This window comes from Suricata suricatta, chromosome 13, assembly GCF_006229205.1.
Source record: "Suricata suricatta isolate VVHF042 chromosome 13, meerkat_22Aug2017_6uvM2_HiC, whole genome shotgun sequence".
Classification (NCBI taxonomy): domain Eukaryota; kingdom Metazoa; phylum Chordata; class Mammalia; order Carnivora; family Herpestidae; genus Suricata; species Suricata suricatta.
In genome coordinates, this window is record NC_043712.1 from 12,194,625 (window position 1) to 12,214,564 (window position 19,940).

Genomic DNA, 19,940 nt, shown 5'->3' on the forward strand with positions numbered 1-19,940 from the left:
TTGCCCAAGGCTGTGCAGCTAGTAAATGGTGCACCTGGAATGACTAAGGAGGAGGTTGGCCTCTTCTTCTGAGTCTCTTGCAAAATATTAAACATGGCACTAGTGAATGTTTTTTGATTGCTTACTCTTGTTAGATGCCGGGTTTAATGATTTTTCATGCATTATCTTTACTCTTCACAACAGCCCTGTGAGAGAAAAATTGTTATTTCCAGTCATGGTATATATGAGGGAACAGAGAGGCCTAGAATGTTCCATAATTCACCAAGTCACACACCTGCTTTCAAACCCAGTTCTAACTCTTAGATCTACAGCTTTAAATTTCCTGTACTGCCTCTTCCATGAGGAAGAGATGGATAGCTGCTCTTTCTCACCCATCTCCCTCAGTGCCATTGAGACTTTCTTTCTGGTCGTTTCCAAGACTTATTTTGGGTGACAGTGTTTGAACTGGAGTATCATGTAGTAATAAAGACTTTGGCCTCCTGCCCAGTCGGCCTCTGACTTCTAAAGAGGAAAACTTTAGTCTCTGCACACAGAGCCACACCCCTTTCACCTTAAATGGAAGCTCTTGCGCTCTGGCTGCCAGAGGAGCTGTCCCAAGGGACCTGGTGCTGGGGCCCTGGTTGTGGAATAACTGAGGCCTTTGAAGAACTGCCCAGGGCTTGCCCTCCTTGAATAAATGTTTGTTGAATTGAACTTGAAGTCTCATGTTCACACGGTGTTTTTGCTCCTCTCCTGCCTGAATGCTCACGTTTTCTTTAGTCTTTCATAGAGATTGATGGAAGCAGAAACCAAAACTCTTCCCCTGGAGAACGCATCCATCCTTTCAGAGGGTTCCCTGCAGGAGGGGCACCGGTTATGGATTGGCAACCTGGACCCCAAGATCACAGAGTGAGTCTAAGTCGTCTCAATTTGTTGCCTGCAAAACTGGGATGTTTGCAGTGGGTGCTGTTCAGAAGAATTTTCAAGAGATACAGGATTTATTTTTGCCCTTTTATGTTTTAATTATCTTTGAAGGGTATATGCTGTGGTTATTAACCTGTTATGTTAATGCTTTTCTTACGTTTGGACTGTTCTGCAAGACCACAGACTTGAGTATTCTTTAAAGCATATACTTCTTTTCTCCTGCTTGCCAAAGATGTTCTTTTTTTTTCCCCCACCAATTTGAATCCTTGTACCCAGTGACTACAAGACATTATTTTCTAGAATCAGCCACGGCATGCTTTTATTCTCAAAATGAGGGAGCCAGCAGAAGTGTCCGTGCCTTTACAACAGGCAGAGGGTTCCACCTGACTGTAATTTGTGTTAAGCAGCCATGTAACTATAGAAGGTCAGAGCTGGGAGGCGTCTTAGAGATCGCATCAGCCCCTTTGGTTTTCATTCATTCATTAAATGATTCGGTGCCTCATGTGTACCAAGTGCTACACTAAGCAGTATTCATAGTTTTTAAATCTGAGGAACCTGTCTACAAGTAATCAGAAGCTATTTATAAAATAAAAGCTCAGAGCTGTGCTGATGAAAGCGGGGAAACGTCCACCTGAAGCCTTTCGGCAACGGCCACGCTATCTTCGGCAGTCAGTTCTAGGACTCCCTGTTCTAGGACCCACGGAGCACTTCTGAAAACCTCAGATACGATCCAGTGCTCTTATCCTACAGTAGAGGAAACTGAGGCCCGAGACACAGAAGTGCCTTGCCCAGGGTAACAAAACTCATTAAATTGTCCATACTCCCCACTCTGTCCGTCCTGGCCATTACAGTGGAAAGTCATTTCTTAGCAGAGAGAATTAAGAGGTTTGTCCTTTCCCCTAGTTGTTGAGTAGGTTCAGGGCTGTGGTTGGTGGCAGGACGGTGAGGAGTGAATAGGTCGGCTGTCTGGGATCAGGGCTTAAAGCAGGCGTGGAGTATGTGGTCGGTCCTAAGAGTTACTCCCTTTGGAACAATGTCCAAGGCAAGGTGAGAAGAGACCAGAGAACCTGCTTATTTGAGTCTAGGATGAGAGGAGGGGTCTACAGGATTGGGACTGGGAGAGAGGACAGGGGTGTGAACTAATGGGTCAGGATGGTAACCAAGTTTACTTCCTTGATTCTGCTGAAGTTCAGCTCATTTAAATGTAGTTAACTTTGGGTTCCTATAGGAATTATGCCATTTAAGATATGTCGTCCCCATATTATGTTACTTCGGTCACTGGGGCCCTGGAATATGGCCAGTGTGTTTATTTTCATTCCCTTTATGGATTATGGCTTTGAGGATGAATGTGCTAATCAGCCCAGCCTCTCAGTTACGTGTGTTGATCAGAGAAGCTGTTTCCATCATCTAAAAGCCAGGCTGTGAGAGGATGCTCCCAAGAGCGGTTTCCATTCCCACTTCTGCTCGTCTGAATGGAAATCTGGAACGTGGAAACACTGTTCTGTTTTGGCTGCAGTGAGACTCTTGTTCTCATTGTGTCCTTCTGCCTGATAGGAGGGTTCAAATTGGCATCTGCCACCTCAGTTTATGTCAGAAATTAGAGTCTATCCGTATTGTCTTCAGTTAGAGCATTAACAGGAACATTGAATCAAAACTTTCCCCCGGTGTCTCTGCCCCTTTTACGTCAACCCAAAGGTGGACATCATGGACTGAACTGAAGATCAGGGCTTCACAGGGCCTGCCTGTGGCTTCCCCGCTTCTGTGTCACCTGCTTTGTTTTTACTGTTTTTCTTCTATAGATTCCTGATCATAAAAATATTTTCTCTGCCAAGCAAACTGATTTATTAAATAGTAATAAATTTATTTTTTTAAATATAACTATCAGTCGTAGCTGTGGTTAGCGACTATGGGCGCCTGGCTTGTAGTCCAATCTCAGAAAGCATTTGAATCCGGATCTTTAAACTTCTAATGACTCATGGGTCACCTGGGTGGCTCAGTCAGCTGAGTGTCCAACTCTGTCTCGACTCAGATCACAATCTCACAGTTTGGAATTCAGCCCACGCCGGGCTCTGCGTTGACAGTGGGGAGCCTGCTTAGGAGTCTGTGTGTGTGTGTCTCTCTCTCTCTCTCTCTGCCCTGCCCCCAACTTGCACATGTACTCTCTCTCAAAAAAAAAAAATAACTTTAATAAAAAATAAAAAAGGGAAGAAAAAAAAACTTCTGATGACTCTTGAGAGAAGTTTGCAGAGTGTTCTCCAGTTTTCATGATGAAACCCCACCCACAAATTGCTGCAAGTGCCTGCTATTTCCCCCTTCAGCGCACTCTTCTTATCTCTTTCCTGTGCACATCCCTGCTCTTTACCATCCCTCTTCCTGGTCTCTTTTATAAACTGACTCGAATGCCCCTCATATACAAATGGTCTCTCACCCCTTTTTTTAGATGACAGTTTACAGTGTATGTTTACTGTCATGAATGGTACAAGGGTATGTAAAACAAAAGTCAGATTAAAAAAAAAGACTTTCCACTCAATTTTTCAGTTTATTTTGTAAATAATTCGAGTCATCTTATGTGTATGTGCTTGTTAGTTATTCATCTGAGTCCTCAAGTTACACGGGACGCCCATCAGTCTCCTCTCAGAGGAATGTGCAGGGCTGACTGTCTAGCACCTGCTTCATGTTGGTTTGGGTTCAGTACTGTGTGGTTGCAGTACTCACCATTTCATGGCTACATGAGCCGCCAGGAACATCTGTGTAGCTAAATAGGTCGTAGAGATTCAAATTTAAGGGAATAATGATGTATTATGATTTGTGGAGGTAGCAGGTTCCATACCCATGTTCTTTCTACACTATTCTGATTCCCCCCAACTACATTACACCTCATGTTTCTCATCTACAAAGTGAGAATGTTCAACTAATGATGTGAACATTTCTTCTGGCTCTAATATTGTATTAGTTTCTCTTATTTAAGCTCATAACAACCTTGTGAGGCAAGAACAGATACTATTTTCCCTGTTTTATAGGACAGGAAGAGTTAAGTGAGTTGACTCAGTATACTGAAATAGCCATGGACTAATTTCCCATCACCTAATTTAGTGCTCTTTGCACAGACATTCTAATAGTCCACTTAACTGAACAATCATAACCTAAAGTGTCCTATTCTAAAATTGTAAGATATAAGGGCTTCTTTTAAATTGTGGGGTCCAGTCTCATCTCAGGGTAAAAATAGTACCTCAAAATATCATTGTGAGTACCTGCAACAGAGAAGCCAAAAAAGTTAATGTCCTTAGACATTATCTATTTCCCACACTGTGGTTTCCTCTGACGGGGTTAATCCTGGCTTTTCTTTCTCAAATATTAAGTGTTTTACATAGAAAGTTAAAAGAATAGCCACTGTGTAATTCATGAGAAGTATGAGAGGAAACAAAGCCAGTAAAAATTGTACAAGAAAGACCATTCTAAGTGGAAGGTGTAAGTGAAAATAAGAAAGACTGTAGGAGGGGCATCTGTGTGGCTCAGTCAGTTGAGTGTCTGACTTCACTTCGGTCATGATCTCATGGTTTGTGGGTTCAAGCCCTGCATCGGGCTCTGTGCTGACAGCTAGCTCGGAGCCTGGAGCCTGTCTTTGGAAACTGTCTCCCTCTCTCTCTGACCCTCTCCTGCTCACGCGCACTCTCTCTCTCAAACATAAATAAAACATTTAAAAAGAAAAAGTAAAGAAAGAAATACTGGGGAGCCGACTATGAGGAGGACCTTTTTGACTCCAGGAAGGTTGAATGCCAAGTGGGGATGAAAGCACCAGTGGGACAGACAGGGTACTATCAGATTCATAGAGGGTCTTTAAAGTGTACTCAGAGAAGAAGTTTGAGCTTCTTGTGGAGATATACTTGGGGGTGTTAAGCAGGATGCTGACAACATGAAAGTGACGTTTTAGTGGAAAAATGAGACATCAGTACGGAGAGTGGCTTGGAGGAGCAAAGACTGACGCCAAAGATAAACTAGGAAAGACTGCCAGAAACTAGGCCAATGTATCATCCAGGTAGAGCCCGTGAACTTGGAAACCAGTAGGTGAGTCTAAGAGATGGAAGGGGAACAGGAGGTGAAGGTGACCCTGGTGTTTCTTGCCTAAGAAATGGAGAACCGTGTCCACACTGACCGGTGGAAGAGCATCAGTTTGTGGAGGGGAGGCCATTCTGGGCATCCAGGTGGAAATGCCCTTCCGAGGCCGACTTTCAGAGATGGACTAGAATGTAAGAGGGGCGTATATGCATGAATGTGTGTTTAACCCTAAAGAAACCCTGTTTATCTCAGCCCGTTCTTATTTTTCCTTCATGATTTATGCTTCTTTTCTTTTAATGCCTTGGTTTGCCTGAGTCAGCCTTTGCTGTTTGCTACTTAAATTTGAAACACAGTAATACTATTTAATAACATAGAACATAAATACTGAGCAAATAATACTTTCTTTAAGTTTTAAGGAAAATTTTCTCTAAAACAAATTATGCATTTAAAGCAGTCTTAAATATCATTTCATTGGCTTCCCATTGCCTACAGCATCAAGTTAAAATTGCCTCACTAGCAACACCAACATCCTTCACAGTCTGTCCCCTGCCTGCCTTTCAGCTCATCTCTTAACTGCCCAGCCTTCTCTCTTCAAGTGAAGCAGATGCCCTTTCACCTGTATTTCTTTGCACGTGATATTCAGTAACCACCATGTATCCTGCACAACTGGGCGTCTTCATCTGTGTGCTCATGTACATACATCTATGTGCAAGTATCATAGTGTTTTGCAATTTTTTTATTATATACCTGTCTCTTTTTTTTTTTGTTTATTTGTTTTTGAGAGAAAAAGAAAGAGAGACAGAGCACAAGTGGGGGAGGGGAAGATAGAGAGGGAGACACAGAATCTGAAACAGGCTCCAGGCTCTGAGCTGTCAGCACAGTGCCCGACGCAGGGCTCAAACCCACAAACCATGAGATCATAACCTGAGCCAAAGTCGGCCGCTTAACCAACTGAGCCACTCAGGCGCCCCTGCATATCTCTGTCTTCTAACCAGGATGTGAGGTCCTTGAAAGGCAAGAACCTGGTTGTAATCATCTGGATGGTTCAAGTGCCTACTAGGGTCTTTGATAAGTAGTAGGTGTCTAGATGTCAGTTTTAACATTTATGTAGACTAATTACTTCTGTGCCATTAGGCAGGAAGGCCATTATCAAGACCATTACGAGAAACACAAAGTTGCAGATATGTTGGGACTGGTGTACTAGCTCCTGAAGGCCACAGGCCCCACATTTCATGAAGCGAAGCAAGGCTCTGATGAGTTGTGAGCCCTCCCACACTCCAGCAGCACGTGAAAGTGCTTGCAGATGTGAAAGCAAGACTCCTCAGGCTTTTTTTTCACTATCAGAGCTCACAGTCCCCATCTCCAGGAAGCAAAATAGTAAACATTTCATTCCTTTTGTTTCGGTGTTCCGATAATTTCAAGAAATTATCAAACAAGGAAAGAAATCCTGGAGAAGTTGAAAGATACAGACCTAAGCAGATGTTCCTGGAATCTTAAGGTCACACTTCTTGAGCAGAACATATTTGTTAGCTTTTCAAAGAGTAATCTGTTGGCTTTTTTTTTTCTGAGTAAATTAAAATTCATTTCCTAGGAAATGCCGATCGCCTTACCTTCCTGCTTTTAAGCAGAATAGAGCTGATGAAAAGATGACCGGCCTTCTGTCACCCTTAGATCATTTTTTAGAAAAAACGGGTTTGACCCACCATTCATGGCAACTGGCACAATGTTGAGATTTGAATCGTTATAGTACGTGGAAGATGCAGCTGTGAGTTAAAGACCCAGGAGAGGAGCACCTGGCTGGCTGTCAGTGGAGCGTGAGGCTCTTGATCTTGGGGTTGCCAGTTTGAGCATACTCACTGGGCATAGAGCTTACTTAAAAATATACAAACTAAATTAAAAAAAAATAAAGATCTAAGTTCTTTTAGCCCACTTCTGTCTGCGCATTTGAGAGGCTCACCCTTGCTGTATGCCTACTCAAAAATCCAATAAAACCAGAAATCTGCACTTGAGGTGTCCCTTTCCCCTGGAGAATCCACACCTACATCCTCATTAGCAATTGAGGTGTCCTGATAGGAGCTGAGAATTTGGAAACTAGGGGGTTACAACTGCTTTCCCTTTCAGAACAGGTCTAAGGACCAGATTAATGTCCACAGGATGCCTTGGGACCCTTGCATCCTGCCCCAGTGCAAGACCTGCATTATGTCTTCCTTGCTCCACTGTGTCAGGCACCCGATCCAGGATGATGGGCTTGCTTGTTGATGTACATTAGTATCGAATTTAGTGTATAGAGCTTATGATCCCCTTCGTATCTTTCTGCCTCCCAAAGGAGGTTGTTACTCAAGAATAAAGTCTTGATGAGTTTCTCCTAGAAAACAATGTGAATATAAATGCGGCTGTAACGACAGCTCTACTGACTCCCTCTGGGGTAGAATTCCCAGTAATAACAGATTTAGCATGTGGGCTGATACCTTTTTAGTATCACAGGGACAGCATTGTTTAGAGAAAGCCTTGACTCCATTTGAATAGCGTGGAGGATGCCAGGAGGAAGGCCAAAGGAAAAGGAAACGGGAGAGCTGTTGGTTTGTCTCACCCTTACATCAGATGACAGGAAGTCGGAATTGAGATTGGCCACAGCAACCTGTTAAGGCCACATCTGTTTGAATAACTTAAAAGCTCTATAGAAACCAAGTAAGTGTGAGAGAAAGGAATCCAAGAAGAGGATGAGGGGCACAATGGCAAGCAAGAGCTTGGAGAGAGCCTCCTACCAGGAAAAAAGTCTTGCCGGGCCATCAATATTTCTTTAGTCGACCATGCTCCAAAGTGTAATCTGTATGAAAGCAACTGAGGTTGATCAGTTACCCACAGCTGGGCAATGTCTAGGACTAGCCAGGTCCCCTGCCCTGTGTGAGGCCAGCCTCAGTCACATTGTGGTTCCTCATTGTGGTTCCACGTCGTCCCTAACATTCAGTCACATCAGGGATTGAAACTCTCAGGCACTTTAATGGAAGTGCCACTAGCTATGGTTTGGTTTTTGGCAGAGTTTCTCACGAGTGCAATTAGGGGCTAATGATTAATTATGCAATCTATTACAGAAGTCTTCCAGAGTTGTGTGTTTGTGTGAATGTGCGTTACTTTATTTATTTTTGAGCTAGGGGAAACTTTGGCTTTTGGAGTGTGGGTATGTGTTCCTGATGGCGTTGCAGTTATTCACAAATACTAGTTCATTGCCAAGAGATTAAAAATAAATAGATCGACACTATTTTTGAGCCTTTCTCCAAAAGAAAAACAAATGGTGCTTGTGGGCCAGACAGCTGCTTGTTAGGTGTGGTTTTTTCGGTTTGGTATTTTTGTGCTGGACAGACGCTTAGCCGTGACAGTTCTCGTTCCCATTCGGAATAGAGGCAAACAAGTCCGTTTGCCAAATAGACTAACGCAGCAGTTTGGGAGGAGGCGGGGCTGGGGGGTAAATCCTCTCCCGCCTTTACCTCCCCTTCGGCGCTCCCGTTCCGGCGCGCTCACGGCCGGCCTCTCTCCGCAGGTACCACCTCCTCAAGCTCCTTCAGAAGTTTGGCACTGTGAAGCAGTTCGACTTCCTCTTCCACAAGTCCGGTGCTCTGGAGGGGCAGCCTCGAGGGTACTGTTTCGTCAACTTCGAAACTAAGCAGGTGACGAAACCTCTCCCCTTTCACGGGCTTCCCCTCCTCTCCTCCTTGCTTCAGCCTCCCTGCTGAGCACTAGCCCGCGGTGCCTTGTGGGCGGGAGCCTGTCGGACTCACCCCTGCGTGCCTGGCCCTGAGTCCTCCAGGAGACCCTCGGTAACCGAACCAGTGAACGGCTTTCAAAACCCACCCTCCCCAGGCTCGGGGTCTGAGGCAGCTGACCTACTTTTCTGACCAGATGCTTTGGGGTGCCCACATTAAGCACATGGACATCCTCCTCCCTGTTCTGGTTTGTTTGTTCCTTCAGTGGCAGGCCAACAAAGCCTCCTTTTCTTTGAATAGTTTTGCCCCGTGGTGCAGAAGCCCTCCCTGTGTGTGGTGAGCCACCCACAAACTCTTTTATTTTGATTTCTTAAAAATGTACCCTTCTTCTCAGTGTCTGAGAACAAATGTGTACGGATCTGAATATATATGGAGGAAGGGAGCATTCAGCTTCAACCGTGATATACACATGTGTCTTCTTGCAGTAAAATTGTATCCTTTAAGTGGACATGGCTTGGTAAAGAAATTGAATTTGAATGTTATTAAATATAGAGATACTGGCTAGTATTCTTGTAACTTTAGTAGTCGTACGGAGGGCCATTGCCTGGTTATTGTTTCAGTAATATTGTATTTGGATGTCTTTCTTGGTATAAAAGTAGTATGTGTTAATTACAGCTGAAAATATAGATTAAGTGACTTCCCTTATCAGCCCAGTTTTGTAGTCTCTTCTTTCTTAACATTCACACATGCATGCACACATAGAGAGCTTAGAGCATTCAGATAAGGTGATACCGTCTTGTTGACCACTCAAAGTCCTCTGCTACATATCTGGAAAGCATTCTGTATCATGATACTGTGGTTTCACCAGCGTGGCTATTTATATGTGAAAATTCACTGATGTAAATCTTCATTGTTTATACATTTTGTTTCATGTAACTTAACATCATTTTTGACAACCACACAATATTTCATCATAGGGATAAATGGTAAGTTATTTGACTAACCCCTATTATTAGCTGTTTAGGTTGTCCCCAGTGATTCACAAGTATAAACAATCTGCTTATGAATGTCTTCATACTTCTAATTATTTTCACGTTTACTGTATCCACGGAAATTGAATGGTGTCAACAAAGGTCACACATACTTTTTCTTGATAGGACTGCCGCTTGCCGTCAGGCAAGGATGTATCCATACATTCTGAGACTGCAGGAGAGTGTCATTTGTCCTGATCAGTGCTGGGCATGCTTTCCATTTCCTCTAGCTTTTGCAGATGAGATAGGCACTAAGTGATACATTGCTGTTCTAAATAAGGGAATTGAAAAAATGCTGTGTATGGTTAGCATTTTTAAATACTTTATTCTTCCTTAATGATAGAGTGTGATGAAAATCTGTGGTCATGGCGGGGATAGATGTTGATTTTAAAACACTGGACTACAAATCACAAAGCCTAGCTTCTATTGCTGGCTCTTTTATTTGTGAACTTTGGGCGAGTCTCTTGACCTTTTGCCCTCAGCTTTCATTTAAAAATGGGGATGAAAAATACCTTATAGGAAGTTGAGAGAATAGATGGAGGCACATAGGAAAATGCAGTTGGCGTTTAATAATATTGCTGAATACATTAACTTTGAAATGATGTACAAAGATAGGAAATTTTTTTAAAAACATGTATCCCCTTGCTGGCGTCTTATACTGCTGATGCTGCAGAATTAACAGAGAATGCCATGTGAATTCTAATTCACTAGATGCAACTTGAAAGAGGAATAAAATGTCTCTCATCGGTCTCTCTAACTGGTAAGCGAGGCTGTCAGTGGCTGTCCAGTGGCTGACACCCAGCAAGCACTCAGGTGATTGTTGAGGGTCATGCTGGGGAGCTCTGGAGGAACAAGAGAATCACCTGTAAAGCTGGACGGGGATGCCTGGCGGTATCGCCCTGCAGCCTCAGACCCACTCTTGTTCCTGCTCCTGTTCCTTACGGGCTTCTTCACCCCCTGGTAGACATGGGCTGCGCTTGGCTGAATGCCTCGTGGATACAAATGGGGCAGAGAAGGTTTGGCAGGATGAAAAGTACGACCAGGCTTCCTGGGAGTGTCCTAGAGTGACTCTTAATTCGGCTTCAGGAATTCCTTTTAACCTTGTTGCCCCTGTATCTGATGGGGAAAGGGTCAGGGAACTTTTGGCTCCAAAACCCAGGTGCACAGATTGGCTCACACAAACACCTTGCTCACAGGCTCTTTGACTCACTCCTGCTTTTTCCGGCCTAGTTTCCTTCACTGCCATATCCTTTGAAGCCATTGCTGTTTCTCACTTTGGATCCAGGGAGTTGAAGCCCTAGTCTGAGGTATAGTTCCAGTGAATTTCTTAGCACAGGAGTCCTGATGGACAGAAGTGTATAGAAAGGTAGCCCCTAATAAGAACAATTCACTGACAGTGGTTGGGTGCTTACCTTGTGCTCCCTGCTTTCTTTACGTGCACTCTTGGACTCCTCACAAAAACTGATGCGGAACAAGCACTAGTAGTATCCATATTTTATAAATGAAGAAGCGAATGTTCACAGAGATTAAGGGAGGGACCTGCCAGCTATCCCACTGCCAGTAAGGACCAGAGTCAGGATTGCTATTTTTGTGTGGCCAACTTTACAAAACCCACACCCTTTCTGTTATCACACCTTTTTTAAAATATTTTTTAAATTATTATTATTATTGTAAATCCTTTGCCGGTTGTTTATCAGAAGCAGCCTGGTTGGAATCGCAGCCATCAAAGCTGGTGAGGCCCTATGAATGAATTTTTGACTAACATCCGTCCCTTCCCTGGACAGGAAGCAGAACAAGCCATCCAGTGTCTCAACGGCAAGCTGGCTCTGTCTAAGAAGCTGGTGGTGCGATGGGCACATGCTCAAGTCAAGGTGAGTCTGCGGGGCTAGAAAGACCCCACCGAGCTCACCCTAAGTGAGTTTTCCAGAAGACCGTTGTCCACTTACCCGTGTGCATCCCAGCCTCTTCACATCTGGAGCAGGCATACTTCGGTCTCTTGTATTTACCATGTGTGTTGCCAGATTTTTCTTTTGAGAAACATCTCAAGAGGGATTAAGTTCCTTCATTGTTTCTCTCCACATGCCCACAGATTCTGTTTTTGATTGATTTTTCCATGTGGCTGATGTGTATACTCTCAGACCTCTATCATGCTTTTGGTGGGGGTTGTTCTTTGGAGGAAAAAATGCATTTATTTTTAAAATTAGTTGCTTTAGGCATTATTAGACTCTTTCCAGCCTCTCCATTCTGTAGAGAGTTTGAATATGTTTATTCCAGCTCCTTGAGAAACGGGTAGTTTGTATGAGTGCTAAAAGCCCTGGCATCTCATCGCTCCAGAGAGTGTGAGAGTTTTTTGTGGGACTTTGCAGGGTCTGAATTGTCTTCAAGGCCCAAGAAGTGGCAAATGGTCTCATTCATCTTAAAGTTGGTCTCTTGGGAAAATGCATTGGAAAAGATATGACCATTAAAAAAAGAAAAAAAAAGGCATTCTGTGTTCCGTGGCTCCAAGGTGGTGAAGAGTGTGGACCAGAGCAGCCCCGAGAGTTTATTCACATCCTTCGTGGTGGGTGTGGACAGACCCGCCTGTGGGAAGGTCTGTAGCAGCTAAAAGTGGAGCTTCAGTCTTTAGCGCCAGGAGCGTGGCTTTTGATTTGCAGCCCCTACCCATCAAGCTTCCCAATAAAGAGTCACAGAAATTAAACATGTGAGCTGGGTGTCCAGACCGAAAAACAGAGCCCAGACACTTTGGGTCCTTCTCAGTACCTCAGGTAATCACAGAGCCTTCTCAATTTCTAGGACACATTGCCTTAAACATAGTAACAACAAGGAGAATTACCAAATGCTTTTTTACTCAAAAGAAAATCAAGTCTCATTTGCCAGACTGACTGTCATTTTCTCATTCTGTGTCTCGTTGAAAAGACACGCAAGAGAAATCATCCTCCGTTCCCAGCTTTCATTTAAGAAATTCTATGACTTATGGTTCTCTTCTCCTACAGGTCTTTTTGGCCAGAGGGCCTGATTGCTCTTTAATATTTAATTTACTTTTTACAAGAGTGTATAATTATTGGACATCAAATTAAACTATTCTTTTGCTATAGGATGTTTTCCATATCGGTGGCTGAAAGCTGTTACTATTTTTCTTCTCCACTCAGGCCTGTTCAGAGATTAATGTTATGCTTGGCACTTTACAGAAGGCTAGCAGAGTTTTAAAGTGTTTTGAATAGGGGCCCCTGGGTGGCTCAGTCAGTTAAGCGGCAGACTTCAGCTCAGGTCATGATCTCATGGTTCGTGGGTTCGAGCCCTGCGTCAGTCTCTGTGCTGACAGCTCAGAGCCTGGAACCTGCTTCTGATTCTGTGTCTCCCTCTCTCTCTGACCCTCCCTGCTCACACTCTGTGTCTCTTTCTCACAAAAATAAATAAATGTTAAAAAAAATTTTTTTAATAGTTTTGAATAAAACAAAATAAATATTGTAAGAGGTAATATGTGGCCATTGAAACAAGAATGTAAGAAGGCAATCCTATTGTGTATCTGTACCATCTGTGAATTTGAAAATTGAATTTCTTTCCCTACCAAATAAGGCGGACTAGTGGCTAGATAGGAAGCTTCTTTTAAACTTTTTTGTCTAAATGTATAGCTTTTAAGCCAAAACTGTGTAGAGTTTCGCATTGGTTCTACATGTATAGCAGTCCTAAGGTTGTCTAGAAATATGCCAACGATACACTGACGGGGTTGGGGTTTCTGAACTTACGCACTACAGGAAAGGGCTGATTTTTGCTCAACTGAAGTGATTTCCCCTTTTCTTTCAGAGATACGATCATAACAAGAATGATAAGATCCTTCCTATCAGTCTTGAGCCATCCTCCAGCACTGAGCCCACTCAGTCTAACCTAAGGTAAGATGAGGTCCCACGGAAGACACCACGTGTTCAGGAGTGTAAGCCACGCCTTCATTCCAGGCCTTCGTATGTACTTTAGTGGATCTTTAGACTCTTGGTTTAGAATAGAGTCTGTCGGGGCGCCTGGGTGGCTCAGTCAGTTAAGCCTCCGACTTCGGCTCAGGTCAGATCTCACGTTCGTGGGTTCGAGCCCTGCGTCGGGCTCTGCGCTGACAGCTAGCTCAGAGCCTGGAGCCTGCTTCCGGTACTGTGTCTCCTACTCTCTCTCCCCCTCCCCCTCTCATGCTCTGTCTCTCTCTGTATCAAAAATAAATAAAAAACAGTAAAAAAAAAAAAAAATTTAGAATAGAGTCTGTCAACTTTTGACATATTGAAAGATGTGTTCAGTTAATCTCCAGAATGCGTAACAGCCTCTCCTCCCATAGCCCCAAGATCACGTACTTACATAATTCATTTACCCAGAGACGGCCGGGTATGCCTGCCACACACTGCCATTGCTCCCGGCACAGGCAGGCCTTATGCTGAAAACAAGCATCTTAACCAGGCCTTGAATCTTGTTGGCTTTGTCATTCTACGTATGCTAATTCCTCCCCAGCCCGAATTCCTCTCTACAGGGTGTTATGTGCAGCCTGTCATTCTCTGGCCACTCCAGCAACTGTAGCAGCGTAGGTTCTAGAGTGCACAAACTGTCAGTTACTTCTTGGGAGTTAATTCAAAACAGAAGGAATGAAGAGTTGGGTGGAGAAAGGGGAAGTTAAGTGGATGGTTGAGCAGCAGTAGAGGGTTTTTGTTGTTTGGGGCTTTTTTCCCCGCTGTGTTGTAGCCCAGGGAGAAATTTTAACAATAACCACAGCCAGGATTTATTGAGGTTACTGTAAAGCAGGCACTGTGCTGAACGCTTCACATGCTACATGTCACTTAATTATAAAAATGCAGGTAAGAACACTGGAACACTCATTGCTGAGGAAACTGACACTCAGCAAGGTAAAGTGTCCTGGTCCAGATCGCACGGGTAGCGAGTAACATTCCAGATTCAAAGCTAGGTCTGCTGGACTTCAAAATTCAGGAAAATTAATTTTACAGTTACTAATTTAATATCATTGCTTTATATATTTGCAATACTTACACTTAAAATATTTAATATTTAAATTAGTGTTGGTAAATTATATTTTGTATATTATAAATAACATTTAATAAGATAATATTAAATATGTCAATGACAAATATTAAGTATAATAGTTAACATAATCGATATTTCTTAATTTTGTCCTCTTTCACCATTTTGTGCTCCGAGAAATTTAAAAAAAAAAATTAATGACTTTTGTAGATTTGCTGGAAATCGTATCCACCATGCCGTTTTCCCCATAAAGTTTGAGCCTCCAGGATCACAAATTAGTTTTCATGGAGGTTTTTATAAATCTAACTCCTGTTGGGAGGAGACTGCTGCATTAATGTCTGCTGTTCTCCATGTTACAATGAATGTGTCTTTAATTTTATTTTCAGTGTTTGCCTCTATGCTAGACAGCCTAGTGGTTTCCATTTATTTTGTAATCCAGAGAAGCCCAGCTTCCATTTTTCTATTAACATCTGTACCTAATTAGAGAAGGTCATTTTTTGGTGACTCCTGCAGGACAAACAGCTGGCTATCCCATTAATGGAGAGGAGAAGGTACTGGAATGCATCCTGGTAACACCTTGGTGTGCTTTTTTATTGTAACCTAGGGTTTTCATTGTACATTGGCCTGTACATACTCCTAAGTTAGGAGTATGCAGCAGCAGATATATACTTTCTGAGGATTTCTGAAAGACCATTGTACATCCCCTTCTGAGTTTCTCTCTCCCTGACTATAGTTCACTGACAGCACTGAGAAGGAAGGACACCAGGGGTCAGAGACTCCCCACCGCCTGAGTGCTTTGCATTCTGGTCCAGGGATGGCAGGTGACCTCAATCTCCTCCCAACGTCTGCAGTGTCTCCTCACCCCTTCTCCCTGATACAGGGCTGCTCAGCTCCCAACCTGATGGGGAGGAAAGAGCAGGGGTTTTGGTGGTAACACACGGGCCTCGAATCCTGGCTGTGCAGTCTGTTAGCTGTGTGAACCCTGGGCAAATTACTACCTCTCTGCATTTCTTTATCTATAAAACCTGGATGTTCTCACAAGGATTAGAAACAATGTAGGTAAAACTCGGGGCACAGTGCCTGGCTCATTGTAAGCACTCCATAAATGAATGAGGTTATAAACAAATTTGTTAAAAAGAGATGTTGTAGGATTTCCAGGGTGTGTCTTCCATTATTATTCAGTGATTCAAAAATGGCACACTGTAGTAGTTAATGGCATGGGCTCTTGAATCCATTTGTGTTCAAATCTCAAGTCTATTGCTTAGCAGCTAAGTAATAGTAGGCAAGTTGTCTTTTCTGTGCCTGTTTTTTCATTTGCAAAATGGCTATAACCCACCTTACAATGTTGTTTTCAATTCTACACAAATTATTTTTTCCAATTTTTTTCTTTTTACTGTGGTAAAAGACATAACACCATTTACCATCTTAACCTTTTTTTTTTTTTTTTAAATTCTATTTGACCTGGTCTTGGTCTACTTTTTAAAGTTTATTTATTTTGAGAGACAGGGAGAGCAGAGGAGGGGCAGAGAGACACGGAGAAAGAGAATCCCAAGCCTGCTCTGTGTTGTCAGCCGGGAGCCTGATGCAGGACTCGAACTCATTGACCCATGAGATCATGACCTGAACCAAAACCAAGAGTCAGACACTTAACCAACCACCAACCTGAGCCACCCAGGCGCCCCACCATTTAACCATTTTAAGTGTACAGTTCAGTGGTTCTAAATACACTTGTAATGTACAAGCTTTACCACCGTCCTTCTCCCTAATTCTTTTCATCTTGTAGAACTGAAACTCTATATCCATCAAGTAATAACTTCCCATTCCCACCTCCCCCAAGCCTCTGGCAACCGCCATTCCACTCTCTGCCTCTGATTTTGATTAGTCTAAGTACCTTATACAAGTGTAATCATACCGTGTTTGTCTTTGAGTGACAGGCTTATTTCACTGAGCATAATGTCCTCGTGGCTCATCCGTGTAGCATTATGTCAGAATTCCCTTCCTTTTAAAAGCTGAATACTATTCCAAAATGTGATCTAATACCACATTTTGTTTATTCATTCATACAAGACCCTGCTTTCAATTTTTTTTAATTTTTTAATGTTTATTATTGAGACAGAGAGAAACAGAGCATGAGCAGGGGAGGGTCAAAAAGAGAAGGAGACACAGAATCTGAAGCAGGCTCCGGGCGCTGAGCTGTCAGCAGAGAGCCTGATGTGGGGCTCAAACCCACAAACCGTGAGATCATGACTTGAGCCGAAGCTGGACGCTCAACCGACTAAGCCACCCAGGTGCCCCTAGACCCTGCTTTCAATTTCCTTATGAATCATTTGACTGCTACTGTCTGCCAGGCACTACAGTGTCAACCAGTGCGTGTCTGAAGATTAAATGTAGCCATATGCAAAGTACGCCTAACAGTGTTTCGGTTCTTAGTAAAAATCTAACAGATGGTTCAGGTTTGATCGCTTTATATAGATAGATAGATAGATAGATAGATAGATATAGATACACACACACACACACACACACATATATTTATTTATTTATTTATATATTTTGAGAAAGAGACCAAATGTGAGCGGGAGAATCCCACGCGGGTGCCACGCTGTCAGCGCAGAGCCCGTCACATGGCTCCAGCTCACAAACAAACCACAAGATCATGCATGACTTGAGCCAAAATCAAGAGTTGGACACTCAACCAAGGAGCCACCGAGGCAGCCCTGATCTCCTTCTTAAAATGTTATTTGTGTGTGTATTCTATATGAAATATTTGCATATTTGTATTGGAGATCGTGCTGCTTCTCTGATCTGCAAACAAGGAAGGTGAAGTATAGGAGTATTTTCAGAACACACTCAGGCCCACTCTGACCCTCTGCTGTCCTTCTTCCAGTGTCACTGCTAAGATAAAAGCCATTGAAGCCAAGCTGAAAATGATGGCAGAAAATCCTGACGCAGAGTACCCAGCAGCACCTGTTTATTCCTACTTTAAGCCTCCTGATAAAAAAAGGACTACTCCTTATTCCAGAACAGCTTGGAAATCTCGAAGATGATGCTTATGAATTATTGTAGCAGCAAAAGCAAATTGGTCTTCACACCTGAAATCCTCTGCCTTTGTACTTTGTAGATGTGAATGGTACTACCCAACAGAGCACAACCACTGTTAGTGTTTGGTAGCGTAAAAGTTTTGGATGTTCTCATGGATGTTTCTTCCCTGAAGTGTGTGTGGAATTGAGCATCATCCAGAATAAATAGGATTGGATCCAAAATTGTGATTTGAACCCTGGGATGCTCCAGTTGGCTGGTGTGTTTGGGTTTGTGACTCCAAAAACATTATATAGCATGCCAGAGAGAAAGGCAAACATAACAAGTATCATCTAAATCAGAAAACTAAATTTATTAACATCCATCTTTTGTAAAGTTAAAAAAAAAAGTGGAGCATTTTTCTGCGCTCAGATGTCTTTACAATATAAAGAAAAAGAGAGAGGGAAATGAGAGTCTCTGAATCATGTTGAGAACTTCTTCCAGAATTTATTATGGAACTCCCTCCAACTAGACGAGAAAGAAGAAGTTCTTGGCAAAAGGGACCTGATTCTTTGAGCAAAAGTTGTGGTAATCTATTTCAGAATTGTGGTTATTGTTTCAAAATCCCACTTAGGAAAACATGGCGTATATCTTAAAATCGTTTGCCTCAACGAAACTGTAGACTCAAATCTAGCATTTTATACCACAACGAAGTTCTGTTCAGAAATCCAACTTTGACTCTTTAGTGATCATTTTTTAAAAATCTAGATAATTCTGCCGTCTATATGCCAAATGTTGTTGTTAACGTGGGACTTCTACAGTTGCACTTATTGCATGAGGTTGTTTTTATAGCATGAGAATGTTCTTCTTGGAATTGTATCATGGTCAATCTAAATAGGAAAGCAGACTTTCTCTGAAAACCTAAACATGGCTATATCGATCTCTGTCAAGGATACTATTTGTTAATAATCATGTAGGGATCTGTCTTGGGCAGGGAGAGGAGGGGGCGTGCCCTGGAAGCAGGAAGTGCACGGAGCAGGCCCTGCTCCGCCTCCAGCATAGTAATGAGCTCGTGCTTTGTGTCGTTCTTGCAGGCGGGAAAGACTGCAGGACTTTAAGATGATTCTTCCTTGGTAAAACATGCTGTCTGGCCCAGATAGGTTTTCCCAGTTTGAATATTTTAAATATAAAAACACAAAGAGAGAAATAAACAAATGGATCTGGGAGTGTGTTTCTGTCAGCGGCTTTGGTCCTTTTGGTGCCAGGTTGACGGACTGTTGCATTGGTTGGCGCCTTTGCATCTTCACCAGGTAAATTGTCTTAGTCTCTAGTGATGACAGACACTGTACCCTCCTCGGCCCCTAGTGAGAGGAAGCTTTCGTACTAGGAATTCAAGCCTTCCTGTGAGCATGGGTGAGTTCATGACACTTGAACCAAATCTTGAACACAGTGAGGTCTCAAGGTTCCCAGAACCAGTTCAGAGAAAACTCTCATCCCTTTCCCCAAGGTAAATCTTTTTATCTTTAGATATCTTTAGATATTAAATACTTTCTGCGTTTATTAGCTCTGTCTGTGATGCAAGGAACTCTCCTTCCATTTATTTGGGGGGTGGTTCAGGGAGGTGGGGGCATCATCTCCCATGTTTCTGGTGACTTCTAGAGTACAGAACTCACCATTTTATCCTTACGTCCTCAAAGGGTTATGGTGGAGTAGGACTTACTTAATGCAACATAGTCTTCTATTTTTAATAGGAACTTAGAAAATACTTAACTTTGAATTACCTAGAGTCATTTCCTTTAGAAACCAGAGCTATTTATTTGTATTTAAAGCAATGTTCATTATTTGTACAGATTCTTAATTCCTCTGTGTGAATAAATGCAAGACAGTGTCTGTGTGGTTGTGTCTTTTCTTGTTTATTTTTTAGAATAAAGGCTACAGTTTTCTGGTAGGTTCGTTTCCCCTCAGGACTTGGTCCAGGGTGTCCAGGCAAAGTGCTTTCTCGAAGTGCCTTCTCTCCAGAAGGCTCTGGCTAGAGGTGAGCCTCAGAGACAATTCTCTCCACCCGTCGTGCCTGCACTTCTGTTGTTAGAGATGGGAAGGAGACTGGTTCTCGCCGTAAACATACCCACTTGAAAAGGAGCCGGAAGTGAAAGTCCCTGAAAATACCACACTGTGTTTGATCCTTCCTTCAGAGTAGAGGTTTCAGAAAATAACTCTGTAT

At 42.9% G+C, this 19,940-nt stretch overlaps 1 protein-coding gene across 2 annotated transcripts in view; it reads left to right on the top strand.

Moving 5' to 3' along the window:
- RBM18 (RNA binding motif protein 18) overlaps positions 1 to 19,609 on the top strand; it is a 20,175-nt gene extending 566 nt beyond the window's left edge. Inside the window, exons 2-6 of one of the 2 annotated variants that reach the window (XM_029919853.1) lie at positions 760 to 888; positions 8,498 to 8,624; positions 11,476 to 11,562; positions 13,496 to 13,581; positions 17,589 to 19,609. In XM_029919853.1, coding sequence (XP_029775713.1) covers positions 776 to 888; positions 8,498 to 8,624; positions 11,476 to 11,562; positions 13,496 to 13,581; positions 17,589 to 17,748 — 573 coding nt within the window. In that variant the 5' untranslated portion in view covers positions 760 to 775 and the 3' untranslated portion in view covers positions 17,749 to 19,609. The remainder of the gene's footprint in view (positions 1 to 759; positions 889 to 8,497; positions 8,625 to 11,475; positions 11,563 to 13,495; positions 13,582 to 17,588) is intronic. The other variant, XM_029919854.1, reaches the window with a different exon arrangement.
- Positions 19,610 to 19,940: the final 331 nt, after the last annotated feature.